Genomic DNA, 12,332 nt, shown 5'->3' with positions numbered 1-12,332 from the left:
CGCAAGGGTAGTCAATACACAATCCCAAAAGCCATGCAGTCTACGTCGGTAACCCTCCAGTTGAGCTATGTTGCACCCTGAAGGTCTGTGGGGAGGATCTGACAGCAATCTTACCAACTGGGTGAAAAAAGCAGGAAGACCAACCCCTTCTATTTTAAATAGCTCAACAATATTACAAATGTAACTGAAGTAGTCATTGAATTTTGCCTTTTCACAGAACTTCTCACAATATGGTGTGCGGATTTCTGCACGGACTCCATCAACGACATATATAGTACTCAAGTCGAACTTCCCATCCCAGCTCAACCCCACATCATGAGAAAAAATAAGATCTTCCAATACATCTAGTCCAAGGACTCTCCCAGTCCTTGTGGTATCAGCAACATTTAAGGAAGTACCACCAGCAAATATAGTTCTTGATTTAGAGAACTCATTACCAGGTATCAGAACAAACTCCTCCAGCGGTAGTTCCCTAGTTCCAGGAACAATTTGGGGACCAGGCACAGACTTTTCATTAGATATATCCTCATCTGTATATGGTCTCATGGAATTAGTACATGATCTTTGAGTCCTTGTTTTAGGAACAAACCAAGAGCCATGAAGATTATCTCTCTGGAAAAAAAATCAGCCTGAGGACAAAATGCATTGCTTATTTACACAACCTATCGTACAATACTTTTCTTCAATGTAAAATGCACTTTCAAACAACAAACACGACATGACTTGCAAGAAAGATAAGATTTCATGTATCATTGATAGTATGTATACAGCATACAGATATCACCGGTAGAAATAGAAATGGTGAAAAAGAAAGATCTATCACAAATCAAATGTGATGGTGACATAGTAAAAAAAATTGTAACAAAGCATCAAAAGATTCATTTTATGGTCGATGTTAAGCATACCAAAGGAGCTGTATCGGGTCCTGAATGCAACTGTGTAAAGCTGTCCAAACCCAATCTGTCACCATGTGATGTAATCCCTTCCGAATCTAGCTTCATGAATGAGGTAGATGCTTCGGAGGTACTTGTTTCAGGAACAGAGAAAGAACCCTGAAGAGAGCGCGCACATAATTTAATAATGAACAACACAAAATGCAATGTTTATTGTTATTATCAATTGTAGTAACGCTAATATTCTTCACGGCAATGGAATTTTGAAACAAGAACAAAAGCAACATGACTTGCAAGGGAGATAAAATTTCATGCATATGGGGAGAGTAAATTGCATTTGGATGTGCCTACATATATCACAGATAGAAATAGAAATGAAAAAGGAAAAGATGACATGATGACAACAAAGCATAGCAGGCACAGATACATTTGATTTTGCAAACATAGTAAATGATTTATTTTTTTGGTCCATACCGAAGGAGCTGCATCAAGCCACATATAAATTGGTCTAAACTTGCTGTCCAAATATACTCCACCACCGTTGACCTAACAAGCCACAGCTAAGAATGGTCACAAGTCCATCCCAACCACACAAGGAAATTATGAAAAATACAGAATAGCATACCTCAAGCATCTGCCAAACTGCCCGAGTTCTCAAATAATTTATATTAGTGACTAAAGAATATATTACTCCATTGACCTGCATAAGATCAAAATGGATCAAAAAAGTAAAATAGAAGGCAGCTAAACATAGCTCCTAAAGTAATAAAATACAACAAATATTGAGTTTTCACCTTAACTATAGTACTGTAATGATAGTGGCAATACAGAATGCATGGAATATTCTCACCAAGGTCTTCCAGTAGGGAAACCAATCAGTAGCATTGGCATATGGTTATTTAAAATATTAACAAGTGGCAAACAACAAATAGTTTCCAACTAAAAAAATACTGCAGATAGGAAAAGGAAAATAGAGATATTTTACCCAATGAGAGTAAGTTGATGTCCATTTAAAAAGTTCTCGATCGTCTCCGCTAAAAACATTGAACAAAAGCAATAAGAGCGATGAAAAAGGTTGTGCAAACAAGGTGTAGCTGAAAAATAAAACTAACCATTTGGACAATCAGGTTCAAGAGATTTCAGAGTAAGTCTTTCATATGATACTTCGGGTACTTCAGGTCCGGGCAACAAATCCTAATAATTAGTATCATGATATTAGCTGGCCACGTCATATACAATGCTTGCACACTGAATTAGAAAATTTGCACTAACAACATAATCAATGCCCATGATAAACTTGCTTACCACATTGGGAATCCAACCATGCCGAATATTGAGATCCAAGCAATCCAGAAGCAACCATTCTGGTGTCACCGTAAACCCATCTGTTCTGCAATGTCAAAAATACAAATATCAGAACGCCAGCAGCCAGCCTAAAAACAAAGCAAAAGGATAACCAATATGGAAAGCTAGAACTACAATCACCTGTTGAAGACAACATTCATGTCAAACCCTTCGGCCAGTTTTGGTGCCACATCCCATATCTGTCTTCGTATTTCAGGAGAATAGGCCTATTGACAAATACATACATGTATACATACGCAAAAAGGACCGGGATTTGAAACTAAAAATTCAAATTCAAAATTCAAATTTAAAAGGACCTGCATTTTAGCACTTTCTCTAATAAGAGTGAAGACAAGATTAAGTAGATAATCCATTGAAACCACAGTTTCATCTCGTTCAAAAAAGATGTCCCCCTTGAGCAGTAGAATATTGCCTGTGGTAAAAAACAGAATAAATCCAAATCATGAGGAAATATAATACAAAAAATGAAAGTAAAGCCAATTTCACTTACAGACGGCAATTAGGGCGCATGGGCCATCATTTATCTGGTGGATAATATGGGTAGATCGTCCGAAAAAATCAATAGGCCTCATATTCAAGTTGCCACGCATGCCCTGCGAGAAACAGATTTGAGGAGCAGCATTTTTTATAAGAAAACATGATATCATTCCAGCAGTTTTGCACTTACAAATATAATTGCTTTCTCCTGTATATTCTCATCTTCCTCCTCAGCCTTCCCATCACCTTTCTCCTCGGTCTTCCCATCGTCTTTCTCCTCAGTCTTCTCATTGTCTTTCTCCTCATTCTTCTCATCATCTTTCTCCTCATTCTTCTCATAGTCTCTGTCCTCGTTCCTATCCTCCTTTTTGTCATCGTTCCTATCCTCCTCTTTCTCCTTGGGTAGTAAGCGCCCCTTCAGACCCATCTCCACTTTTTTCTTCCACGTCTTTCTTTCATTTTTTGTTAGTGGCTAAATCAAATGCATGATTTCATTGAGTTAGCAAAACATGCCTAAAAATCTAATAGAGCAAGAACTTCAATATTCTGAACTTACCAGTATTGATTGAATCAATGAATTTGTAGGCATGAAGTTACAATCAACAAAATATCCATCATCATTTCCCTAATTAACCATGCAAAAAAACAGTTAGCTTGATTGCTGTTCAACCCTATAGACTTAGTCAGTCATCAAGCTGCGGCCTTGACTGACACTGGGCAGTTGCAGATGCAAGACCAGCAGCAAATTATTCAACATAACATATCATAATCACATGTAACATAAAAAGATCGACATACCTCTCTTAACCTTTCCCACACCGCATCGGTATGAGTACTCAACAAGGAAATATCATTCAGCAATACATAAATTTGGTCTTCAACCTATACAATAATAGGGATATATTTTAGGAGGAAAGTTCGCTCACTTTAAGAAGAGGGGAGGGTCACTATCTCTGAACAAATCAACTCACCTTAGATACTGTAAGTAATGTTTCATTCCAAAGTAGGAGAGAGGGCTGTCTCTCTTCAAGGTCATTTTTTAATGAAGAGAATCTGCACTCAGAGACATGAATAAATCAAGTTTTAAAATCAACAAAAAAAAGTAACACTTGAACATATATATAAACTTCCATTTACCCATAAGGGGTTAGCTGAGGGCCCCTCAAAAAAGTCGAGATCCTTGCACCTAAAATTAGGGAACAAAGAAAAGATGTAACAGAATAATCACTTGCAAATATTGTTTTGCTCCAGAAAAATTGAACACTTATGTTGTAGAAATTTACAACTGGTAAGCTCTTCTGGTTCAGCTGAAGAGAATGCAAGCGCAGAATAGAACATGTCGTCTTTACACCCAACATCATACTTTTGATGCTCGGGTAGAAGTGATTCATACATAGCAAGAGTTACTGCAAGTCTGAAGTAGGAGCTTCTGTGTATGGAGGAGCCCAACTCCACATCCTAATGAAATATCGAAGTATCAGCCCTTACCCCAATAAAGATCTCAAATCTTACAGAAATGTTGATGGATTGAAGGAACCAATATTTAAAAAAGCTCATGTACAATGGGTACCTGGCGATCAACCATCCAACCATGATGTAGAGGGACACCGAGACAACCAAATAGTGCAGTTTCTAAGGTCTGCTCAAAACCACAAGAGCTGAAAAAGGACATCATAAGCATTAGACTCTGAGAAGGACAATCACAAATACTCAATTAAATCAGTATGAGTCACCTAGCAAATTTCACATCAAAGTACAAGCTGCCCAGGAGCTTCGGCAATACACCAAGAACTTGTTTATTGAACTCTGATAGTTCCAAGTTTTGTTCCAACTGCAGTATAATAAGTGGACAGTAGCATAACTTTGAGTTAATGAACATTATTCTTGCAAAACAATTGCATCTATACAGTTGCATACCTGCATTTGTGTATTCCCATACAACAGATAACTCTGGACAAGATAGATGAGGTGGCCCTCAGACACCTTCTTGATATCTAAATTGAGAGTTATCTTCTCTCCAAGAAGGAGAACATTACCTGCATTTCCAATAAGTTCAGTGACGAGGGAAAACACACTACAAATGATATTTCATGTCAAATTAATGTATAAACTTGTTGGATTGTACACCGAAAGGTAAAAGTATGTAAACGGCACGAATTCCGGGTAACCAGCCAAGCCACTAAAGTAGATATACAGAGAGAAAAACTAAAAATTCAGCCACATTGACTTACATAGTGCTACTAGAGAGCAGCGTGTATTCTTATTCTTGAGGACAATAGGTGTGCGCCGACCAAGAAATTCAATAATTCTTGTTGCATACCACACAACAGAAGTGGCACCTTTCCTCCTTTTCTTCTTTACCATATCAAATGTCAAATTCTGATCCTGCAACTGGGGAGGGTGCAGAGTTGGCAAAAAACATTATTCAAATGAAACAATGAATATCCACAGTATCCAAGAGGCACAACTTGAAAAGAATAGTACCTCCCTTATAGTTTTTAGGTAAATCATCACTTCATCTTCTTCTATTTGATCCTTTTTTCTGTACCCTTCGAGCTCGGGACATAAATCAGAATCAAGGAGACTTGTAAAAACAATACTGTTCAAGGAAGATAATAAATTCATTAGAGTTCAAACTCACAGGTAGCAACAATAGATAACATGTATTCTTTCTATATACCCACTGTGAGTATTTAACCTACTCAGAACAAAAGTTGCATGACAGGTAAGCAAGAACTAACAAGAACAGGAAGATGGAACATAAAAAACACTGCCATTAATGTTAACAGAAGCAAAAACAGGTGGGTCAAGTAAAAAAAGACTATATCTTGTCATCCAGAGATCTACGGTACACTATTTTATACCCATTTGACTAAACCCAGTCACAGAATCAATATTTTACAGGTTTCATCTTCAATGTAATTTTCACTTGAAGTAAAGAAGCGCACAGCAAAAGGTAGAAGTGGTAAATGTGCGCTATGAGATGACAGGGAGGTGTGTGGTCACGGTCCTCATTCCTGTAGGCTCTTGGCCAGGCCCGAAACGGCAGTTTCGTCTGGACCACTGTGACATCCCGAAAATTTCGAATTTAAATTACGCGTTAAGGTGCCCTGACCGAAAAATTTATCCGTCGTAAAACCCTGACTCCCTCCGTTTCACCGCTCACACGCTAGAGTAATTCGTAAAAACGGTTCGACGACAAAACCCTAACCCTAACCGGACCGCTGTCCCGTTCCGCGTCGTTCGATGGCTTGTCGCTCACGCGCAGCCGCCCGCCGTGATTAGCGCCGGCGCGACACCTTTTTCCTTCTCTCCTCGCACAAGTACCGTGCGCGTGGCCGACCGGCCGCGGTCGCCGCCGCGACCGGCACCGACGCGTTCCCTTTTCCCCCCCTCTCTCTCTCTCTCTCTCTCTCTTTTTCCCTTTCCTTCTCTTTTCTCTTTTCCTTCCTTCCTTTTTCCTTTCTTCTTCCTTCTTTCTTTCTTTCCTCCCTTCTCTGCTCCTGAACGCCGCCCGACCCGGCTCCCAAGCCACGGCCACCTCCCCTCCCCTGCGCGCACGCACGCCCCCGGGGCTCGGCCGCCCGTGCCCACGCGCGCACGCCTCTGCGCTCGGCCGTGCACACCCCGCGCGTGCTCCACGCGCCGCGCCGCTCGCTGCGCCGCCCGTCGCACGGTCACGCCGCGACGCCGCGCCGTCCGCCGCTGCCGCGTCCCCCCTCGCCACTGCTCCCACGTGCGCGCGCCGTGGTGAGCACCGCCCCGCCCCCTGGCCCGCGCCACGCCGCGTCGCGATGGCCGCAAGCGGCCGGAGCGCCATTAATGGCGCCCGCACCGCCCGCCGGCCGCCCCATCCCAATCCCCTCCGCCCCGCCGCCTCCTCCCTCTATAAATGGGCTCCCCGCGCGGCTCACCTCTCCCCGCAGCTCACACCGCCGCCTCTGCCTTTTCCCCAGCCCGCAGCGCCGCCACCACGAGCGCCTCTGCCCGCCGCCGCCTGCTCCCGTGGGCACACCTCCCCACGGTGTCCCGAGCCAAGGTGAGGCCGGGGACGGAATCCCCATGCCCCCCTCCCTCTTTCCCCCCACCCGCGGACCACCGCCGTGCCCTGGCCGGCCGGCGAGGGACCGCCACCACCGCCCCTGTTCCCTCCTCTGTTCGGGCACGGGAGAGAGGAGGAAGAATAGGGCAAATTGCCCAGTAGCCCCCCCCCTTTTTCCTGTTTTTCCAAAGAAGCCCCCCTAACACCCCTATTCACCCCTTCTTACAAAAGAAACCCCGCTCTTTTTATTATTTCAAACCGAACCCTTCGTCACGTAAACCTAGATACACCCGACACCCTTTAGCATGCTCCGAATGTTTCTAGGGTTCACAAATAGGTCCCTACCCTTTTCGCATAATCTCGAATAAGTCCCTGGACCCTGTTTAACCCCTGAAACCATCTTTAACCCGTCATTTTATGTGCGAAACGACCTCCGTTTGACCCGAAACTTTACCACTCCATTCCTAGTATAGTTCTAACCGCGCCATTAAGAAACCACCCAAAGATATCACCCCTAACTCCGTAATTAAATTATTTCCGATTTAAGCTCAACGGTAAAAGCTTTTAGTTCTCTCGCTTGATTGCATGCCTGTCTGTTTGCGTCGTAGGACACGGAGTGAACGAAGAAGTTCTCGACTGCGACCAAGCGATCGAGGACCAGTTCTGCGACCCCGAACCCGAAGGACAGTGCTTCGATCAGGACCCCCCGCAAGGACTTGACGATGGCAAGTTCAATTCCGCCCTTTGATGCATATTTTTGTCCTAGTTTTTATAAACACGACCCAGTGGCCTATTTTATAAAATTGCATGGTTTTGCGTGCCGTAAACATGGTAGGATAGCCACCCTTGTTGTGATAACCATACCTTGAACACCTGATTTTATAAAGAAAATGTGTGTGTGTGGGAAGGGATAAAATGTGGTTTTGAAAGGTGAGTCTGACGGGATGGATGGCATTTCTGTGTGAATTGCCGTTGGTGTGCTCGTACCTGTGTGGTTGAGCGTGGAAGGGAGATATCCATCTTGTCACCCCTAAGGACCGAGTTGATGTGTCGTCTCACCTAGCTTCCTGTCGTGCAAACCACTTGACCGTTGTATGGGCAACGGCTTGGCCTAACCCCACTAGTTAGTCTGATAGCCATCAGGAGGGCTGGGAGCAACGGGTGATCAAGGAGACGGGATAAGCTCTGTGTGACTTATGCCCCGGTTAAACCTCGGTGACAGGTCGAATGACCCCTTGATAGAACCCGTGGTGGCTAGTCAGGTCTAGCTAAGGTGGGTAAGGGCTTCGATGGGATCTGCACCGGCACTAAGGTGTTCGTGTTGTGGTACCCCGCCTGTGGGTAAAGTTGCACACCTCTGCAGAGTTAAAATCTATTCGAATAGCCGTGCCCACGGTATTGGGCAAGTTACGGTGTGGTCACATAACTAGTGTTTCTCTCTGGGAATGGTTAAGCTGGTGTGAGTTGTTTGGGAAGTATCCGGCAGTTGTGCCGTGTGCTACGGCGGACGGGGAGTCCGGTAGCGGTTTGGAACTTGGATCCGTGTGGATCAACATCGTGTGCCCCTTGGTACTGGAAAATTGTTTTGAAAAGTGTTTTTTTTTAAAACGAACCCCTGCATATAATTGTGTTTCCGCAAATGAACCGTAACCTTATCCTTGAATTATCCTGTGCATTTAATCCTGTTATGTCCCCCTCCGTGGGTGTGATTGGACTTGCTGAGTACGTTCGTACTCACCCCATTCTTACTTTTACAGTGGAAGATCCCGACTACATCCCCGAAGACGTCGAGTAGGGTTCCGTCCTGCACCCAGTCTTGCCTGTGGGTGAGGTCACCGTTGGAGCTCCGCATGGCGCAAGACTCTGATGAATCCCTCTTTGTAGTTAGTGTAGTAGTATGGGTTTTAGTTGTAATCCTCGCGATAGTGGCAGTTCACTGCCCATTACCGCGAAGAGTTGTACGGTGATGTACCATCTGATGTAATAAAAGTGTTATCAGCCTCCTGGGACTGATAAAGTAACACTTTTAAGTCTTCCCTGATGGGGGGACGCTTCAACCACCAACCCCTGCGAATCCCCAGCGAGGCGCAACTCTCCCTTCGAAGCTAACATTGAGGCCGCTGCTTCCTGGTCGTTTCGAGCACACAGGGAGGTGCATGGTCACGGTTGATGTCCGACAAAATTGAGATTCATGACAATGGAATTTTACCTAGTCAACCTAGTGCACCAAAGAGGAAGGCAATCTGTGCTGCCAACTACTCTCTGGATGAAGACATCCAATTATGTGAACCATGGGAGAACATAAGTTTGGATCCTATCACCTGAAATGAGCAACCTGCAAGGCCTATTGGAAGTGAATCCTGAGAACTTCCATGCCAACAGAAAATTTACATCTGACAGGAATCCAAGTTCTCTTGAGCATAGGGGGGCGACAATTCACAAAGAGTGTCAGAAGTTTCAAGGCTTATATGACGAGGTTGAGCATCGTCATCCTAGTGGAGTGTCATACCAGGAACATGTAAGAATTTTATTAGGTGCTGCACCATTGTTGCTACAAGCTGCTGCATCTTTGATATTATTAGGTGCTGCATCTTTGATTTCAGTTACTAGAAGCTCAAAAATGTTGCTAAAAGCTGCTGCGTCTTTGATTCTATTAAGCTGCTGCATCATTATTTTTGTTAAGCTGCTGCACCTTTGGTTTCAGTTGCTAGAAGCTCAAAATGCATATGCAGATGGAAAGAAGGGGTTTCCTTTCCTTCATTGTTGTCTGAAGATTAGGCATAGCGAGAAGTTTGCGCCCCCTCTCAACAACAAAAGGCCAAGGGAAAGCAATTCACCAGCAGCAACAGTGGTTGTGTTTGATGTAGAAGATGGTGAGAGTAGAAAGAGCCAAACCCATGACTCTTCCATGCCTAGCAGTAAAAGGCCTATGTGTAGGAAGCAAGCAAAGGAGAAGCTGAAGAAAGGAGAGCAAATGGATTGTAACTTGGTAAAGAAATTTCTTGCAGATTTCAGCCCAGGAAGCAGGGCCTATGTGTGAGGAAATAGAGGGATTAAGAATAGGGGCTTTGTTTTGAGGGCTCCTGTGAAGCGTCCCCCCATCAGGGAAGACTTAAAAGTGTTACTTTATCAGTTCCAGGAGGCTGATAACTCTTTTATTACATCAGATGGTACATCACCGTACAACTCTTCGCGGTAATGGGCAGTGAACTGCCACTATCGCGAGGATTACAACTAAAACCCATACTACTACACTAACTACGAAGAGGGGATCATCAGAGTCTTGCGCCATGCGGAGTTCCAACGGTGACCTCACCCACAGGCAAGACTGGGTGCAGAACGGAACCCTACTCGACGTCTTCGGGGACGTAGTCTGGATCTTCCACTGTAAAAGTAAGAATGGGGTGAGTACGAACGTACTCAGCAAGTCCAATCACACCCGCGGAGGGGATATAACAAAAATGAATGCACAGGTTAATCCAAGGATAAGGTTATGGTTTTATTTGCGGAAAACTCGACTTTATGCAAAGGTTCGTTTAAAACATTTTCAAAACAAGTCGTTAAGCATCAAGGAGCACATGGTGTTGATCCACACAGGATCCAAGTTTAAAACTGCTACCGGACTCCCCGTCCGTCGTAGCACACGACACAGCGGCCGGACATTTCCCACACAACCCACACCAGTCCAACCATTCCCAGAGAGAAATACTAGTTATGTGACCACACCGTAACTTGCCCAGTACCATGGGCACGGCTATTCGAATAGATTTTAACTCTGCAGAGGTGTGCAACTTTACCCACAGGTGGGGTACCACAGCATGGACACCTTAGTGCCGGTGCAGATCCCTTCGAAGCCCTTACCCACCTTAGCTAGACCTGGCTAGCCACCACGGGATCTATCAAGGGGTCATTCGACCTACCACCGAGGCTTAACCGGGGCATAAGTCACACAGAGCTTATCCCGTCTCCTTGATCACCCGTTGCTCCCAGCTCTCCTGATGGCTATCAGACTAACTAGTGGGGTTAGGCTAAGCCGTTGCCCATACAACGGTCAAGTGGTTTGCACGACAGGAAGCTAGGTGAGACGACACATCAACTCGGTCCTTAGGGGTGACAAGGTGGATCTCTCCCTTCCACGCTCAACCACACAGGTACGAGCACACCAACGGCAATTCACACAGAAATGCCATCCATCCCGTCTGACTCATCTTTCAAAACCACATTTTATCCCTTCCCACACGCACACACACTTTCCTTGCAAAACCAGGTGGTCAAGGTATGGTTATCACAAGTAAGGGTGGCTATCCTACCATGTTTTCAGCACGCAAAACCATGCAATTTTATAAAATAGGCCACTGGGTTGTGTTTATAAAAACTAGGACAGAAACATGCATCAAAGGGTGGAGTTGAACTTGCCATCGTCAAACCCTTGCGGGAGGTCCTGATCGAAGCACTGTCCCTCGGGTTCGGGGTTGCAAAACTGGTCCTCGGTTGCTTGGTCGCAGTCGGGAACTTCTTCTTTCACTCCGTGTCCTATGACGCAAACAAACAGGCATACAATCAAGCGAGAGAACTAAAAGCTTTTATCGTTGAGCTTGAATCGGAAATAACTTAGTTACGGAGGTAGGGGTAATATTTTCGGGTGGTTTCTCAATGGCGTGGCTAGAACTATACTAGAAAGGGCGTGGTAAAGTTTCGGGTCGATCGGAGGTCGTTTCGCACATAAAATGACGAGTCAAAGATGGTTTCAGGGATTAAACGGGGGTCCAGGGGCTTGTTCGTAATTATCCGGAAGGAGTAAGGACCTATTTGTGAATCCTAGAAATACTCAGGGCACGCTAAAGGGTGTCGGTTTTGTTTAGGTTTATGTAATGGAGGGTTTATTTTTGAAATAACGGAAAGAACGGGGTCTCGTTTGCAAAAGAGAGTAAGTAAGGGGGTTTCTTTGGGGTAATACAGGGAAAGGGGAGGGGGCTTTGGGAAAAAAGCCCCTTTCTTCCTCCTTCCTCCCGCACGAAACAGAGGAGGGGTGGGGGGTGCCGGCGGCGGCGGCCAATACGGCCGGCCGAGACCTAGGGGTGTCTCGGGGCAGGGGGAAAAGGGGAAGGGGAAGGAGGGGAACCGATCCCCCCACTCACCACGGGCTGCGGTGGGGCGAGGAGGCGCGCCCACGGGAGCAGGCGGGCGGCGGCGGTGTCACGGGCGGCGGCGGCGCTGTGGGCTAGGGGAGAGGGCAGAGGCGGCGGTGGGAGTTGTGGGGGGGGGGGGGGTAGCGGGCCGCGCGGGGTCTATTTATAGGCGGCCAAAGGGGGTGGGCGGCGGTGGCCGGTGAGGAGGCCGGCGGGCGGCGCGGAGCACCTTAATGGCGCCCGTGTCATGGAGCGGCGGCGCGGGCGGCAAGGCCGGAGCGACGCGACGGCTCGGGCACGTGGGCGGGCGCTGTGCGGGCACAGGGCGGTGCAGCAGGGGAGCAGCGGCGAGCGGCGACGGGCAGCGCGGCGGCCGTGCGGTTGCGCGTGCGTGCCGTGGCCGTGCGCGTGCGCGTGGGTCGCGTG

General features: G+C 46.1%; 1 protein-coding gene across 1 annotated transcript in view; it reads right to left on the bottom strand.

The window, feature by feature from the left end:
* Positions 1–1,659: 1,659 nt before the first annotated feature.
* The window catches only part of LOC112885292, a 34,244-nt gene continuing 23,571 nt past the window's right edge, over positions 1,660–12,332 (bottom strand). Inside the window, exons 15-31 of the mRNA XM_025950943.1 lie at positions 5,220–5,334; positions 4,967–5,126; positions 4,653–4,771; positions 4,469–4,566; positions 4,306–4,393; positions 4,019–4,193; positions 3,873–3,921; positions 3,707–3,788; positions 3,534–3,617; positions 3,292–3,360; positions 2,926–3,207; positions 2,749–2,851; positions 2,555–2,670; positions 2,379–2,464; positions 2,199–2,283; positions 2,006–2,087; positions 1,660–1,927 (exon numbers count right to left, since the gene is read on the bottom strand). Of these exons, the coding sequence (XP_025806728.1) occupies positions 1,875–1,927; positions 2,006–2,087; positions 2,199–2,283; positions 2,379–2,464; positions 2,555–2,670; positions 2,749–2,851; positions 2,926–3,207; positions 3,292–3,360; positions 3,534–3,617; positions 3,707–3,788; positions 3,873–3,921; positions 4,019–4,193; positions 4,306–4,393; positions 4,469–4,566; positions 4,653–4,771; positions 4,967–5,126; positions 5,220–5,334 (1,846 nt within the window). The 3' untranslated portion in view covers positions 1,660–1,874. The remainder of the gene's footprint in view (positions 1,928–2,005; positions 2,088–2,198; positions 2,284–2,378; positions 2,465–2,554; positions 2,671–2,748; positions 2,852–2,925; positions 3,208–3,291; positions 3,361–3,533; positions 3,618–3,706; positions 3,789–3,872; positions 3,922–4,018; positions 4,194–4,305; positions 4,394–4,468; positions 4,567–4,652; positions 4,772–4,966; positions 5,127–5,219; positions 5,335–12,332) is intronic.

The sequence above is a fragment of the Panicum hallii genome, chromosome 3 (assembly GCF_002211085.1).
Source record: "Panicum hallii strain FIL2 chromosome 3, PHallii_v3.1, whole genome shotgun sequence".
Taxonomy (NCBI): domain Eukaryota; kingdom Viridiplantae; phylum Streptophyta; class Magnoliopsida; order Poales; family Poaceae; genus Panicum; species Panicum hallii.
Note: the sequence above shows the minus strand (reverse complement) of the source record. Positions and strands in the feature narration are given on the sequence as shown.